This window comes from Chrysemys picta, chromosome 16, assembly GCF_011386835.1.
Source record: "Chrysemys picta bellii isolate R12L10 chromosome 16, ASM1138683v2, whole genome shotgun sequence".
NCBI classification, from domain to species: Eukaryota; Metazoa; Chordata; order Testudines; family Emydidae; genus Chrysemys; species Chrysemys picta.
Window position 1 is genome coordinate 22,703,906 of NC_088806.1, and position 17,263 is coordinate 22,721,168.

Consider the following 17,263-nt stretch of genomic DNA (forward strand, 5'->3'; position numbering starts at 1 on the left):
ATGAAGAATAGGACTCCTTTAATGTGGAAACATTTACAAACTTCATGCTCCCTCCTCACTGCTTTTAAAAAAAAAATCTGCTCTTGATTCATAAGAGCTCAGACCCGATAAAACTGAAGCAACATCTTCTTTTATCGGAATGCATAGAGAGAAATAGCACCACTTGGAATCAATCACTGACACTGAGCATTCATCCGGTGGGGGAAGCATGGAGAGAGTAATGCCGCAACCAGATAGAAATGATTGAAAAGCTTTAAATAAATGTTACATATAATATATAGCAATTCCTTGTCTATCATAAAAAGTAATGGATAAGGAAAGACCAATTGCCGGCACTATAAATCCACTTCTGCGTTAAGCTAACATTATCCCCATCGACCTTGGCTCTTGGAGGGTTTAGTAAAATCGCTGAAGCTCTTTGATGGATGACATGCATTTACAAATCAATCACTCTCTGTCCTGGATCTAACCCATCTTTGAAACTGCCAGGGGTAGCTCTTGCTTTTTCGTATCAGGGCTCTATCTTGTTGTTTGTGGTTTTGGGCATATCCTGCTTATTCTGGGACTGATTATACCAACCCTGCTTTGAGTAGTACCTTGAGACCAATGGAATTACAGGTGGACTAATGTACTACTCAGCATGAGTGAGAGGTGGGCTTTATCGAACTTTCCATTTAGCAAAGTATTAAGCCCTTTCTCCCCCCCCTCCCCCCGTCTGTCATGGGCCAAATTTTATCCCTTGTGTCACTCCCACTAAAGCCAAAGAAGTTGCACCTCAGATTAATTTGGCAATGTGTGTTTCACACATCATGTCCTTTCTGCTATTAAAACCCTGTACTGGGTGAGTGGATTTTGTATTTCACTGAGAGCTACAACATCACTGTTGTGTCCCGAGGGACATTCGGGGGAGGCTCTTTACTTGGGGTATTAGAATGTAGGTGTACAAAGCACTGGCGAATATACTCAGGCTTGGGAGGATGCGCTTAGAACATATAAACCATTTGAGGTTTTTAATGGCCAGATTTTTCAAAGACTAGTGCTTTACATTGGGTTTCTAAATCCATATTAGGAGTTAAATTGAATGTGGCATGATTTCCAAAGCTGGTGAGAACCCTTGTCTTCCATTCACTTCATTGGGAGCAGGGTTGTCCCATAGCCACTCCTGTTTTTACGCCGTGGTTTGTATTCTGAGCAGAAACCTCATGAACTGTAATACCTTGTGAAAGCATACCGGTCTCTTCCTTCTTGAGCAGTGTTTATATTTGAAGGGGTCTAAGGAGTCCAGTGTGTCTCATGATTGTCCCTCGACTATTCAGTTGAAAATAACCTAGGGTTACCATACGTCCGGATTTTCCCGGACATGTCCAGCTTTTGGGGGCTCAAGTCCCCGTCCGGGGGGAAATCCCCAAAAGCCGGGCATGTCCGGGAAAATCGGGAGGGAGGGAGGGCTTGGCCGGGCCGGGGTCGCGGGGGCCGGGGCCGGGCCGGGGTCGCGGGGCCGGGCCGGGGTCGCGGTGCCGGGCGGGGAGCCGGGGGCACGGGGCCGGGCGCCGGGCCGCCGGGGGGGGGTGCTGAGCCGGGGGGGCCGGGCCGGGAGCCGGGCCGGGGCCGGGCCGCCGGGGGGTGCGCTGGGCCGCCGGGGGGCCGGGCCGGGAGCCGGTCCGGGGTTGTGGGGTCGGGGGGGTCGGGGGGGCCGGGCCCGCGGGGCCGGAGCCGGTCCGGGGTTGTGGGGTCGGGGGGCCGGGCCCGCGGGGCCGGGAGCCGGTCCGGGGTCGCGGGGCTGGGCCGCCGGGGGGTGCGCCGGGCCGCCGGGGGCCGGCAGTGCTGGGCGGGCCGGGGGTGGTCGGCCGGGGGCCGGGGCCGGCACCCCAGGGCCCGAGCCGACCCAGGCTGGAGCCTCCGGGGGGGCCAGCCTGGGCCGCGCCTCCTCCCCCCACAGCCCCCCTTACCTGCTTCAGGTTTCCCGCGAATTAAATGTTCGCGGGAAGCAGGGGAGGGGGCGGAGACTTTGGGGAGGGGGCGGAGTTGGGGCGGGGGGGCGTGGGCGGGGCTGGGGCGGGGCCTCCTTTCGGAGGCACAAAATATGGTAACCCTAAAATAACCCGTTATAAAACATGAGATACTGGATCAGAAAATAGAGCTCTTCCCAGTGGGGGCAAGATCTCTGTCACAAGAAGAGATGATGAGCAGCGTGTTGAAGTTGTGGTTGCTAGCTTTGACCATCCTCTTTGGGGGAAAGCCCAGAATGAATAGAACTGGATTTTGTGGAGTCCTCTGTAGCAGGAATGAGCAGGGTTTAAAGTTGAAGCATAAAATCATCCCCCCCCCCCAAATGTGCCCTTCAGTGCTGCCTTGTGCAAATAGCCTCAACTACAGCCCCCACACTACTTTGTTTTTTTCATATTAGAAATATCAGGTCTTGATTTCCCTGGTCTTGCTGGGTGGTAGAGACCTGGACTGGGATCACAATAATGCAGTAGACTGAAACTTGGGCTAGCATATTTCATGCCTTTAGTTGAGGCACAGACGTTTAGCCAGATTTTGGCTGTTCTTGATTTGTGTTTGACAATTCTTAACATAAACCAACTACAGTAGAGCCTCAGCGTTATGAACAACTTGGGAATGAAGGTTGTTTGTAACTCTGAAACGTTTGTAACTCTAAAGAAAATGTTATGGGCAGGGTGGATTTGATTTAAATCCTGATTTAAATCAATAGTCAGGAAGACTCAATTTTTATCATGGATTTCTACATAAAAGTGCATCCTTGTTGGTTGGTTGTTATAACCCTAATACGTATTCTTCACAACTCAGAGATAGACGTAGGTTTCATTTTTAGAAGGTACACTCTATACGTTTTTAAAGTGATTTATTTTGAATTTTTTTTACAGCTATATCAGAAAATGAATGATTGTTTGATTATTTCATTTACCAAAGCAGATAATTGAAGCAGATATCTATGAAGTCATTGGGAGGTGAACTATCTCCAATTCAACAGGTTAATCATTAATATTTGGAGGATTTTCTTGCCATTCTTTCTCATCACCAGACAGACATTGGAATTGTTTTAGATAACTAAAACAACAACGTTATGTATTCTGGATTTTTTTCTTCAACAGCAAACATATAATATTTTAACAAAACAAGCATATGTATTTTTGAGTTTAGTTAAACATTCAAGTTTTTTAAAATCAGGTTTGTTTTTTTTTAAATTGTTTTTAACTAAAATAGTTAAATGAAATATTTAAAAAACAAATATTAAATTGACTCTGTAAGCCAGATCAACATGAGAAACTTAAAATATTGGTTTCTGTAGCTAACTCAATTGGCTTCACCTTCATTTTCCTGTTTGTTCACAATCTGGAAAAGAAAAACAAGCTATCCTGCTTTTTCAGTTCCCAAACGATTTCTCAATTTGGAATGAATTAGTCCAAAGGAAGAAAATGTTCTTTCTGGCAGAAGAAGCTACTGCTATTAAAAGTGAGATTATCACTTCAACAATCTCTGAATCCACATGCTTAAGTGACTTCCACTGGTGTGACTTTCTTTAAAACATCATCAGCAAACATATATTTTTTGAATGGTTCACCCTTAGCTTTGAAGTTTATTATAGTTGGCATTATGGAGGAATGATTGCTGGATGTTCATGTCATCGCCAAGTCCTCTTCTTCAGCAGTTAAGGTTTGACCCTGAATATTTGCAAGAAAATGAGCTAGAGATAGTGCTTGTCCCATTCGTTTTTTTAATGCTTGTAATTTAACTCTGTCATTGCATATTTCTCTAAGATCTCACTCAGTTTCTTCCAAATTTCAATAGCATCAGCAATAAAACCGCTATTTTCCTGCATTTTGTTCAAGGCTACAGAAATAAGCTTCAGGGTACTCCGCATGTGCTCAACATTTCTCTTAAGCACAATGTTGAGAACTTTGGCTGTGACAGTGCCATCTGTTTTTTCACGATTTTGTTCACAAACTCTCATCAGATTAGACCAGTTCTTGATATAGTGCTCAAAACAGTCCACTACTGAGTTTCATCACACATCTTGTGGGAGAATTAGCTTGGTTCCTCCCACTTTTTTCAGAGCAACTGCTGCAAAGTGGTTGTTACGGAAGTATTTTGCAATTTCAACAACATTAGCCTCTATTACTGGAACACTGAAGTCTTTGGCTAGGAGGTGCATCAAATGAGCACTGCAACCGTATGTTATTAGCTTGGGACTCTCTTCTAAATAATTTCTTCTCATCTTGGATACATTTGCAGCATTGTCTGTGACCAAGCTGCGTACTAGACATTTGCATTTTTTTTCACAGTTTGTTATAGTTTTTATTGCTACTTCTTGTAAGTATTCTGCTGTGTGTGCATTTCCTGATGTATCAATTGTTTCTGTAAGGAAGACATTCCTTTCTTCTAGTGTCACACAAGCACGTACAGCAGGATCATTGTGGACATTGCTCCACCCATCAAGACTCAGGTTAACAATTTTACCCTCTAGACCTTTTTGCACACTGCTCAATTTCTCTTATCCAGCAATTTACATGCTATATCTGCTCTATTGGGTGGACTGTATCCTGGTCTTAATGGAAGAACAGGAGTACTTGTGGCACCTTAGAGACTAACAAATTTATATGCATCCGAAGAAGTGGGCTGTAGTCCACGAAAGCTTATGCTCTAATAAATTTGTTAGTCTCTAAGGTGCCACAAGTACTCCTGTTCTTCTTTTTGCGGATATAGACTAACACGGCTGCTACTCTGAAAACTGGTCTTAATGGCTGAACCATGTTAATGAAGTGTGGATTCTCAATCCTATGGAAAGGAGAGTTTGTTGCACAAACAAACCAGGCATATTTTTTTCATCTTTTTGTAATCTGCTGGTTCTTATTACAAACTTATCTATGGTTGTTTCTGGATGATGGAGATTATTTTTTCTTTTTGCTACAGGTGATATACTGTGGCTATGTGACATACAAGATGTAACTGAAACACTATCAGTGGCAGATAACTCTGAAACTGTAGAAAATGATGGTGATCTTGAAGGTGGATAGTCTTCAGAATCCTGTATGTTGAGGATGGATTCTCCTAAACAAAATAAGTCAATGCAGTTGTTTAATTATTATTACCATACTGCTCATTTAGTATTACTCATTGCATTTACTGACACTCAGTACTACTTTAAGGGTGAAATTGTAAAAGGAAAATCTGTCTATTTCAGCTATTTATTTTTTATCACCACTGCATCTAAAATGATAGTACCATAGAGTAACAACTATATTGTTTGCTCAAACATGAGAATTCAAGAATAGTCCCGAAGAAAGACAGGCAGTCCTTAAGAAAGAAGTATGAAATAAAAAAGTTTACCAACCTGAAGATCCTGCATGTTCAGACATGTTCCTTTCATCATCTTCAGCGCAGCTTCCTCCTGAGAAGGAACACTTATCATGATGTTGTTTCATTTGGGCAACCAGGCCTTGCATTTCTTTGGTGTGCACTGTTTGCATTTTGCACGCATGCCTGTCTTACCCACAGGTAGAGGAACTTAATTAAAATATTCCCAAACGGGATCTCTCTTACGGCCTGCTGCCATTATAGGTTTTCCCTTCTAGTGAGAGAATGGTATGGTAGATCTCAAATCAATGAAGGCTACACTCAGAAAGACCTCAAGACTTCTGGAATATGCTGCTCAAACAGTTTCACTTTTGTTTCTACTGCCTGTCCCTCCCTTCTCACGTTTATCTTCAGACGACTTCTCCTTGTCCAGGTCTATTCCGCCCCCAACAATCTTCTATTCATTGAACTTTTTGAAACTTTGCACTTTTAGAGAGAGGTAAGGGATTGACTCTGTGTACGCCAATTTGCAGAGGGACAATAGGGTTGAAGTCTGTTATTTCTCACCTCTATATATTATTTATTTAAAAACATTTTTGCTGTTAACAAGCATGTTATCTCTGGAGACACAAATCCACTGTTTGAGAACTGCAAAACTAAGCATCTCTGATGGTATCTCTAGACTGATCACCGAGTCCCATTGGATAGATAAAAAGATTAGCCTAAATAATTTATACAGAAGCCCCTGGAACCCCATAAAATTCGGTCCCTAATCCATGAACTATTGGAACTCATTTACAAAACTTTTCTTAAACATTACATGAATATATTGTCTCATACTCTAGAATTAGAATTTATAATCCCTATTCCATCATGAGATATCCTTGAGCTATAATGTGTCTTAATTAAAACCATCTTTAGATAGGTTATTTCCTGAAAAAGCATTTTATCAAAAAAATCATTGATTTTTATCCACCCTGGCCACAGGTAGAGAATACGAAGGACTGGGGTTCACGAGTGTCCAAAGCACCTGCAATGGCAGGGATTAATTTTGAGAGACCCAGATAAACCTGCCAAACAACCGACACCCTATGCTGCAGAGGAAAATGGGTGTGTGTTTGGGGGTGGGAGAAACAAAAAACAAAACAAAACCCCTCCCACGGCCTCTGCCAATCTGACCTGGGGAAAAATTATTTTTTGACCCTGAGCATGTGAGCAAAACCCACCAGCCAAGCATGAGAGAGAGAATTCTCTGTATTACCTCAGTGTACCGGCCACCATTCCTGGTGTCCCATCTCCACCTGTAGCCATGTCTAATGGTTCAGAAGAAGGATTAAAAAAAAAAAAAAGACCCAGAATACATCAGTGGGGGGAAATTTCCTTCCCGACCAGTGTTTAATTTATAATGAAAGAGGTGCCAGGGCTCAAGCAATTTTTTTACTTTCATAGCTGACGTGGTAAACCCAGAGGTGTCGGGGCTATAAACTGCCAAGCCTAGAGGTGCCGGGGCTCAGCCCTGGCAAGCCCTGGCACAAATCAAGCCCTGTTCCTGACCCTAGCAGGTGTCCAGCTGAAGACCTGAAGCATGAGATGCAGGACATAAGAGAGGACCGGAAGAGAGCCCTTGGGCCACTGAACCCAACTGCCTGCTGTCACAGGCAACCACATCATACCATCCCACTCATAAACTTATTTCTATCTTAAAACTAAGTAGGTTATTTGCACCCACTACTTTTGGGAGGCTGTTCTAGAACCTTATTCCTCTGGTGGTTAGAAAACTTCTCCTAATTTCCAACCTACATGTATTCACAGCCAGATTTTACTCATTTATTCTTGTGTCAACTTTTCCCTTTAACTTAAATACCGGTAGCTCTTCTCCATCCCTGGTGTTTACACACGGGATATATTTGTAAAGAGCAATCCTATCACCTCTCCACCTTCTTTTTGTTAGGCTAAACAAGCCAAGCTCTTTTAGTCTCCTCTCATAAGATGGGTTTTCCATTCCTCTGATCATCTTTGAATATGGAAATAAGTTCTTCAACCATTCACATTTTTAGGGAGGGGAGTGGTGGCTTTTCTGCATAGGAAAGGAGAGCCCAAATGAATATAGCTCTGTGGAGAGAAATTATTCTACCTAGAATCACTTCCCAGTGAGCTGGACCCTGGAAACGTGTTTTGTTTTACTGATAATGTTGAATGGTTCTCTTTCTTTTCTTTTTCTTTTGGCAAGTCTGCCAAACACAGTGGCTTTGTATGGTTACAAAGCATTTGGGTGGCAGGCACTGTAGGAAGATACATAGATACTGCAGTGACAAGGGTTATAGGAAAGCCACAAGAGCAATATTGTAGTTATCTAGATCTACATTTTCAAAAGAGGTCACTGATTTTGGATGCCAAGCTTGTGACACTTTGGGCCCTGACTTTCAGAGGTGCTGGGTGCCTACAGCCTCTGTTTCTTTTAAAATGGAGTGATGGGTGTCCAGTGCTTCTGAAATTCAGGCCAAAGATGTCTCATGTTAGGCACCCACAAGTCAGTGCCTACTCTGAAAAACATGAGCCTAAGTCATGAGTGCAGCCAATGCTAGTAAAATCCTTTCTCAACTTGACAGTTTATCAGCCTTGAGGATGAACCCAGTCTACCACCCCTTGAAAATGATTTCTCTCATATACAGTTGCATTGTGGAACAGAAGCAAACGTGGGGAATGCTGGGTATGAGTACGGAGCCGTCTGATCCATTTGGCATACTGGTCCAGCTGTAGATCTCCAGTGACCGGGAGATGTGAAGGTGATTAATTCTTCACACTTCGGTCTCTGGCTCTATTCACTTGCATATATGGACTGGATCTGTAGCTCTGATTCTGTTTGCCTGCATGTGGGCTGTCTTTTGATGTGGCCACGTCAGACACTTCATGCTTGCTCTTCTTTTACTGTTATATATTGTTCCTTTATTAGACTGTAGATCCATTATTATTGCACGAACGTACAGATCCTATGGATAACAGTGGTTTCTGACCTGTGGCCTGTCACATTCTCTGTTGTTCAGCTTTATTACTTTTTTTTTAATGATTCGACAATAAATCCACTTGAGTGTTCAATGACTAAGGACAGCAGTGTCTAATCCAGGCTTCCTTTTCCAGGTATTACCCAGGCTTGCCGTTTGTTTCAGAGACTTGTGAGAATGCTGTGCTACAGAGGTACTGTCTGTGCTGGTCAGTCAGCCCTTGCAATGCATTGGAAGACTTAGATTTAGCTCCCTTGTAGTGGCCTTGTCTTGTGTTCCAGGAGAGCTAATCACTGTAGATCCCCTCTGTGCAATCCCATGTAAGCCATGTGTTCTGAAATGTCCTCTTTACCTTCTGCCAGCATCCTCTAGTTAAAACTTGACTCTTAGTGTAGAAGACTACTAGAGGCTTAGATAGTACTGTCTCTAAATGTGACCTTTCTTTCTAACGCGTGGGTTCTTAGCTCAGAATGGGAGCTATTTCTTGCATCTGACAGTGAGCTTGTTTCATAGGAACAAACTGCCATTGTGGTTGTGGGGCTGGGTTTGAAGTTGTGGAACTTGTGTGGGTTGAAGAAGGCAACATGCCCACTTCTGATTAGAAAGTCAAGGGATTTAAATTCTTTATAGTGACCTTTGAGAACTACTCATTTGAATCCTGCAGTAAGCAATTACACTTGGACTCCTAGAAGAAGCAGCTGAGGTTGGAGAAGCACTTCTGGGTGGTGTCTGGGCTTGCTTGAGGGTTACTGGATTGAGGCCTGGTAGATTAGAGGACCAGGCTAATCAGTACGATATGGCTGCTTCTATGAAGGAATCAACGTGAAGGGAAATCAGATATAATTGTGACTATCTAAACAGATAATTCAATTAAAAGGCTTGTGAATGTGATGTCTGTTCTATTTTTTGCATTGGGTGTTTCTGATGTATGGCAGAATTAGAACAGGGAAGAACATCATTGTCTGAGTCGTCTTGGCCACCTGCTGAAATGTCAGGTTTTTTTAGATTTTAATTCAGAAAAATGAGTGAGATTTTTCTGACTTGAACCTGCCTGAGGTAGAAGAACAGAGCACAAGCTCATCTGGCTCAGTGTCTCCTTATCTTTGGAAGTTTAAGCAAGTGTCTAGACAAATGAATGCTTATTTTTGGCATCTAGATGCCAGTATGAGCCCAAATGTGGATATCCTATTAAGGTGCCAATATCTGGGAAAAATGGAGCTCACAAAGTCCAATTTCCCACTGATACATTGTTGGAAAATCACCATTTGAAAAGGAAAGGTTCCCTGCTTCAGTGCCGCCCTCTAGGCTGTGATGATCTGTTCTTGCATCATTTTAGCCAGGTGGAAACTGCCTTTAACTCTTAAGTCAGAGGTCCCCAAACTGTGGGGCATGCCCCCTTATGGGGGGCACCGAGGAACGTTCAAGGGGGTGCGGTGGGGCCGGACCAGCGCCCACGGGGGATGGGGAGGGAGCACCACCCAGCCCCGGTCTGCTTCCCGGCCCCGCCTCCCAGCCACTCCTCTGACCATGGCCCCACTCCTGTCCCCAAACCCGCCCCCCTTTCCCCGCCCCCTGGAACCATGGCCTGGCTCCGGGGAGGGGAGCAGAGGGGGCACAAACAGGGGTAACGGGGGGGCGTGAGCCTGAAAAGTTTGGGGACCACTGTCCTAAGCATTCGTTTCAGAGGTATTTCTGCACCTAGGATAATATCAGAGAAGAATTAGTGTAAAGTGACAGACTTATTTGTGTAAACTGATTGGACCTATTAAAATAACTTACAGGGAGTAAAGAAGGTTTCCTGAAACAAGAAGAACTTGAAAGATGGCTAATGGGAGACTTCCAGGCATTGGAGGTGTCTTGATAGACAGCATTATGATAAACAATGAGAGGATTGGGATGAGCGGGAAATGAGAGCAGTGATCATGTTGGAATGAGTTTATAGGGATTATGGGCCCAATTTGTCCCTTTAGTGGAATGTATTGACGTTTAAAAAAAAAATATCTTGGAAATGCTCCTATCTTTCTTTTCTGACCAAAGTGAGCAGGAAAGGGACCCAACCATGAAATACACAGCATCAGGGGATGCTAATTCTTGTAAGTATGCTTAGACATCTCAGTACTTCTCCAGAGCTGCTAATAACTTAGGTTTGCATTGTGGCTTCTATCCCAAATGACCTCAAAGCACTCTGCACATTATACACACATGCAGCATGGCTGAAATGCAGCCACCTCTGGAATGGAGCCCAGTAAATCAACCTGCACATAAAATGCTAATACAAGAAGGGAAGTCTTAGCCCAGGACTCCAGGGGAAATCCGAAATTCTTACACAACAGTGTCATGGGCTCTTTTTATGTCCACAGAGGACAAACAGGTTTTTAAGGACTCATATGAAACATGCACATGCTAACAACTGCATGGAGCACAATTGACTTGGGAAGGATTAAGGACTGACTCGATCCTGCTGGGTGGGATGAAATGAGCTTCATCGCCTGGGAGATCATCTGCAGGAGTTCAGGTGTTGACGTGCTTTCCCTCCCATTCTAGGTTTAACTGGAGCAGTCTGGTCCCCCTGCAGCTGTGGGGCAGGACACTGGGCCTACAGGCGGAGGATTCGGAGTTCCGCCTTGAAGGCATGCCCTTCCGCATCTTAGGGGGCTCCATGCACTATTTCCGAGTCCCCAAGGAATACTGGAGAGATCGCATGGTTAAGATGAAGACATGTGGCTTGAACACCCTCACCACGTAAGTGCTACCTTCACTAACTCAGTCCTGCAGAGTGGCTATTTGTCAGTGGGGATTTTGCCATTGACTAGAGCAAGTCCTAAAAGTGTCTTCTGTTCAAATCGTGAAAAAAAGGTTGGATCCTTTCCCTGCTCCCCTGCACGTTTTCCTGCCAGCAGATCATCGGCCTTCCCCTGAATATGCTATCCAGCTAGCTAATTCCTTGCTCCCCTGAACGTTCTCCAGCTGATGGCTACCAGCTCCAGTCCAGCTGGTGGCTCTGAGTCCCAAGGGCACGTCCTGTTTATTCCAATCTTTCTGCTTTGTAGCAGCAGCCCCTACCAACCAGATGTGTCTTCCTTTTTGTTAGCTGCTTCTGCAGGCCTCCAGGCTTGGATGTCTGTAGGAGCATCTGGAAACAAGGAGAGGAGCTAGCACTTAAATGATGCAAAGGCTGTCCATGGAGAACCAGCAAGCACATATTTGAGAACTACTGCTCTAGACCAATATAGTGCGGGGTCTTGAGCTGATGCTGGATTTGGGCCAGTTTAATCATGCTCTTAAACTGATACCCTCAATCCTGCATGGAACAGACAGATTGGGCTGTTGTCTTTGGGAGCCTGGGGGGTGTTGTGCAGTGTGCCCTTTGTGTTCTGTCCACAAGGAGCAAACAAGGGCCTGCTTGACTTGTGACCTCTACTTTGTTAACCACCTTCAGTTCTGCCAGTCCACAAATCTCACTCTGACCTTCTCTAAGGTTTACAATACACCTCAAGAACCTGCTCAGTTAGTCCTGGCTTTCCAGGTATGTCTGAGGGAGTCTGATGTGACTGGTCACTTAGCACTGACACAGTGGCAAAGCAGGTCCAGGCTCTGCAGTTGACATGACAATGTTTTGGAAACTGCTTCAGCCTTGGGAATGACGAGATACCTGGACACCAAAGACTAAATTCCAAGGTGAGTCTAAACCTGTCCTTTCAGTGTGAAAGTCACAGCAACTAAGGCTACATCTACTCTACCCGCCTGAATTGGCGGGTAGAAATCGCTCTCTCGGGGATCGAATTATCGCGTCGTGTCGGGACGCGACAATCGATCCCCGAATCGACGCTTGTACTCCACCAGCGCAGGTAGGAGTAAGCGCTGTCGACGGGGGAGCCACAGAGGTCGATTTGCTGCTGTCCTCACAGCGGGGTGAGTCAGCTCGGATACCTCGAATTCAGCTATGCTATTTGCATAGCTGAATTTGCGTATCTTAAATCGACCCTCCCCCCCACCCCCCGTACTGAGGACGTAGCCTTAGACTCCTTTTCACTTCATTACTTAGACTCCCACTCTCTTACCAACCTTTAACAGGCCTCCCTCCTTACTGATCCTCTGAACTTGATCCAGCAAGCCTAAGGGCGTCCGAGCTGGTGTAACTCACATACTGAAGGGCTGGAAGAAAGAAATGTAGGAAGAAAAGCATCTAACAGGAGAGTGTAAGAAGTGGGGTATAAAGACAGCCCCACCCTACTCGAACTGCTGGCTCCTCAGTGTGAAGTAACATCAACATATAGCCCTTTACACAGGTGCACAAATAGCTGTAAACATGCCTGAATCTGTTCCTGGCTAGAAGAGTGTGTGCACAAGAAGGCAGTGTATTGGGGAAGGGGGCAAAGGCCCACAGTCCTAGCCCCACTGTTCAGTGTGTGAATTCCCAATCCCCCGCTCTGACGGTCTGTGTTTTCAGGTATGTGCCATGGAACCTGCACGAAGCAGCGACTGGGAAGTTTGATTTCAGCGGAAACCTGGATCTAGAGTATGTGGTGCAATAAGTTGTGGGGAGGGTTTGTTTTGGTTTTTTACTCTATTGTTATCACTGGTTTGAGTGTAGGGGGTGGGGGCGGGGGGGGGAGGGAACAACAGGAAGAACAATGAGCTTTGTGTGTTTGAATCTTTGTTTGCACCCCAGGTGGCTTGTTGGATTTGCATGTGATTGTAACTTTGAATAAAAGTACATCCCTGATCCTGTCTGGTTGTAGGTTCACTGCCTCTCCCTGAGCAATATCTTTAGGATGCAGCTTCTGTTAAGGAAGGATAAATTTGACTGCTAGAGAAGTGTTTACATAGGAAGCATGTGCTGCATAGATAGTTTTATAGGGACATGTAGAGAAATGTTCAGATCGCTTCCCTCTCCTCACCAAATCACCACCACATCAGGCAGTCCTGGTTTGTTTAATGCCTCCTTCCTCCTTTCTAGGGCTGCAATGAAAACTATGCTAGAAGACTGTGGTTTGACACACTCCTTGTTTTTGGTGTCAAGGATAGTGGTCAGGAACTCCTTTCGCAGTTGATTCTGGCAGGTTTCAAGGCTGGTTTGCTTGTCTAGCATGGAGAAGGATGCAGGGTTTTTTCTAAGTTTCGCTCTAGATAACATCTATAACAGGGTTCTGACACATTCTCTGACCATATAATTGAGGCTAACTCTATTGGGACCCTGCTCACAGCAACCATGTTTAGCGACTGTTTTGTTGAGCATGGAGCTGTTCCCAACCCAGATATCATCTTGGGTAACCCCGTCAGTGTAGCCTAGTGGTTTAGAACAGGTGACCGGGAGTTGGGAGAACTGGCTTGTCTCTGCCACTGACTCTGTGTGACTTTGAGCAAAGCACTCAGTCTGTTTTGTACCTCATCTTTCTCATCTGTAAAATGGGGATGGTAGAGACGTGCCAAGTAATAGTATCTTACTAGACGCTTCTAGGTTGGAGCAGCATTTTCTAAAGTCTCAGCTATGCAAAACATCCACAAAAAGTGTGTAGTTAGCCTGTGTTTGTGTTGGGGGTTTACCTGCATGCTTGTTAAGATGTAACAGGCCCATTATAAATCTCTGTTTTCCTTCCAAAAGCCCTCCTCTCCCCATATGCTGTCTTACTCTTGCCCTTCCCCTTCCGTCCTCAGCAACAGTGAAGGTCCTCCATTGACTCTCAGCATCACCCACTGACTTTACCGTGAGTGGGAAGTGGGGGGGAGAGTGGTGATTGTGCTTGGTGCCATCTGTCAAGTGGTGAATCATTTCTCTCTTCTGGGTAGAGGCCGCTCAGTTCACTCTCTGGGCAGTCTGCCTTCATGGTTAGGTCAGAAGCTCTCTGTTGTGTGGAGTCAGGTGATGGGCAGTGCCAGTTAAATGGAATAATGGTATTGCTGCCGATCATGTGACTGCATTAAGCCTCTGCGCCCACTACCCCTCTAATTTTTTGAGGCCTTTGAAACCCACTGATATGGAATCACCTCCTATTGTTGCTACATCAAACTATTTCCTTTGACTTTGCTGCCTAGACAACATGGTCATGGGTGCATAGGAATGCACAGAAACCAGGTGTTTTTTTAGCGAGACAATAATTAATGTTGTCTGTATCTCCTAGGGCCTTCCTTACCTTGGCAGCTGAAGTTGGACTGTGGGTGATTCTGCGTCCAGGACCCTATATCTGCTCTGAATGGGAACTTGGTGGTCTTCCCAGGTAAGAGTATGCATGGTAGTCACGTGGATTTGGGTTCTTTGTTTGACTCAAATGCTCAGGCATTCAGCCCTTAACTTAAGACAGACTGTGTATATTTTGTGTTTGTAAGACCATAGGAACACACAAGCTCTCTGGGTCATGCAGCCCAGCCTCCTGCAGAGATTCAGAAATAATGTTAGGAAATGATCAAATGTTTCAGCCTGTTTATTCCAAGGAGATGGTCATGTCCCATAGCAGAAAGATTCCCACTCAGTCATTGGTCCTTTCAGAACATTACAAACAGTAGACCTGGAATTAGAATTCGGCTATGAACGGTTTGTTTTTTAAAGGCTGTGGTGTGTAATGGTTAGAGCAGAGAATTGGCATTAGGAGAGCCATGTTCTATCTCTGACTCACTGTGTGACTTAGATTTACCTTCCTTATGCTTCAGTTTTCCCATCTATAAAATACAGATAGTGATATTTGCAACTTGCTGTAAGGATTCATTCACCCTTGGGCTCATTTTAATAGCCCTATGGGGACACACACATGATGTGGATGGGAGCAATAATGTCCCATGGTTCCCTCATCCCTCTATTAGAACTTCTTTTAAAGCTTTGTCCTCCTGAGTACCTTTTTCCCCACCAACAAAACCTTCACTTACAAGTAACTCTCTAGATCGGCGAGGCTATCCTGGCCAGCGGCAGCTCCGGCTGGTTCATAAGGTGGAGTCAGCACATTTACCAGCTATCCAACTGCCACTGCATAAGTGGAGTCTCATGTTTACAGCAGCCTGGTCATGGTAAGAGCCTCTGAGAGTCAAATCTAACCCGTAAGCACTGAGAATCTCTCCTAGTTACCAGATCCCAATGGGACAGCTGCCAAGATTCAGTCCCACTTGTTTATCTTTCCTTGTCTTGCTCACCAGAGCTTTAACCTCAGTGGAGGAGCTTGGCTCAGATGAAATTTTGGGGTGATCTCTCCCCATGTTTCTCGTCTCACTTTTGCTGCAACTCACGCTCTCCCTACTCTCCGACAAAATGAGTTCAGAGTGTTTCGGCTATCTCATGCAATTCGCATAATCTGATCAGGAGACGAGTTTGACGATGTGAGGCTTTTGCCTTAACACTTTGCCACAACATGCAACAAACTGTTTTGTGCAAGCCTGGGGGCCCAAGTGGCAGCAGGATGTGCTGACGCCTGGGAATCAAAATTAAAGTAGAGTTTTGAGATTGTGGATGTCTTACAGAGATTCTCTCTTGTCCCATCCTTTCACCATCACTCATGATGCCACAGCTGCTTGTGATAACAGGAAGCGGTTGGTTAGAAATAATATTAGTCGAAAATGACAGCATTATTAGCTGATCCCAGGTCACTGTTGTAGCATATTTTGCGCTCAGAGAGCCCCTTTTGCCTGATAAAGTAAGTAATAGTATCCCCATTTTACAGTTCAGGAAACTGAGGCAAAGCATGGTTGTGACTTGGCCAGAGTCATACAGTTGCAGAGTGGGATGTAGAACCCAATAATTCTGACTCGCAGATCCTTGCTCTTACCATTAGCCCAGGCTTTCTCCTGTAGGGACAGGCAATGAGCAGAGTTACTGAGGTTAGATTGTAATAACTCTGCAGTACACTGCACTTGGATACACATTGATTGTTGCTTTGTTATCCCAAACAAACCAATTAAATCCTGTAAACCTGCACTAGAAGTGAAGGGACAGATCAGCTGAAAGGACGTTGTGTGTTTGGGGTGGTGATTTGGAGGTGTTGGAAGCTTGGGTTAGGATGTATTTTTATGAAGGAGCATTGGTTGTAAGAATGCAGAAAACTCAAGAATACTCTTCCTCGCTGTCACTATAGACTTTGGAGATCATAAGCTGCTCTCACAATTCACCCCCACCTCTTTCTGTCAAGGGCATATTTTTTTTCCCCCACTGATAGCTCAAGAATGATCCAGCTCAAAAACAAATAACCTCTTTATCTTCTGAGATATAGGGCTAAGCCCATGAGATATCATAAATGTGAATTGGAATGAGACAGAGTCTCCCAAGTGCATATTCCAAAGTACAGGGTTGACAGAGGGGGTGACGGGTGATTAGAATCCAGAATCTTGATTTGGACTCGTTAACAAATGTAAGTGGAGGTTTGCATTGTAAACATACTTAATAGGATTATGGTCGGGAAAGCGATTGTTTCTTACATGAAACATGCTCAAATGTCCCATGGGATTCCTTTGCCATTCATGGCATAAATGTCTGTGTAATGCTCTGTGCTGCTAAATAGCTGCTGTCTTCACCTCCAGGGTCTCCTCCTGCAGTCATGGGTGAAGGGATTTTAAACTCACATGCCCCTTCTGCCATAAAAGATGCTAGATAAATGTAAAGTGACTGTAATTATTTGGCACATCTGCCCCTTCTGTGTCTTTGAGTCACTGCTGCTGAACCGATGGCAGAAACAAGCATTTTCCTGTTAGCGCTGCAGAGAGCACAGAGAGAGCAAACTGGCTTCTGTTCTGCCTCTTTTATTATCCACTCTAATGTCTAAACTTCTGGTGCAGGATCTTTATTATTGGGACTGATGTCTGAAACAGAGATAATCCAGCTTGACATTGAGATCCCAAATGCTTCTGCAGAACTATTGCTAGGAAAAAGCCTTTTTGACTTGGAAACTGTGTGTTTTGATCTGGGAGTGAGTTAAAGAGAGAATAAAGCAAACTTTACAATGTGGTCATTTAATGAGTCACTT

The 17,263-nt window shown here is 44.8% G+C and overlaps 1 protein-coding gene across 3 annotated transcripts in view; it reads left to right on the forward strand.

Annotated features, from left to right (window-relative positions):
* The window catches only part of GLB1L2 (galactosidase beta 1 like 2), a 51,220-nt gene that overhangs the window by 3,383 nt on the left and 30,574 nt on the right, over positions 1-17,263 (forward strand). For all 3 annotated transcript variants that reach the window (XM_024102245.3, XM_042851926.2, XM_008164557.4), the window contains exons 2-4: positions 10,866-11,063; positions 12,772-12,840; positions 14,444-14,539. In XM_024102245.3, the coding sequence (XP_023958013.1) occupies positions 10,866-11,063; positions 12,772-12,840; positions 14,444-14,539 (363 nt within the window). The remainder of the gene's footprint in view (positions 1-10,865; positions 11,064-12,771; positions 12,841-14,443; positions 14,540-17,263) is intronic.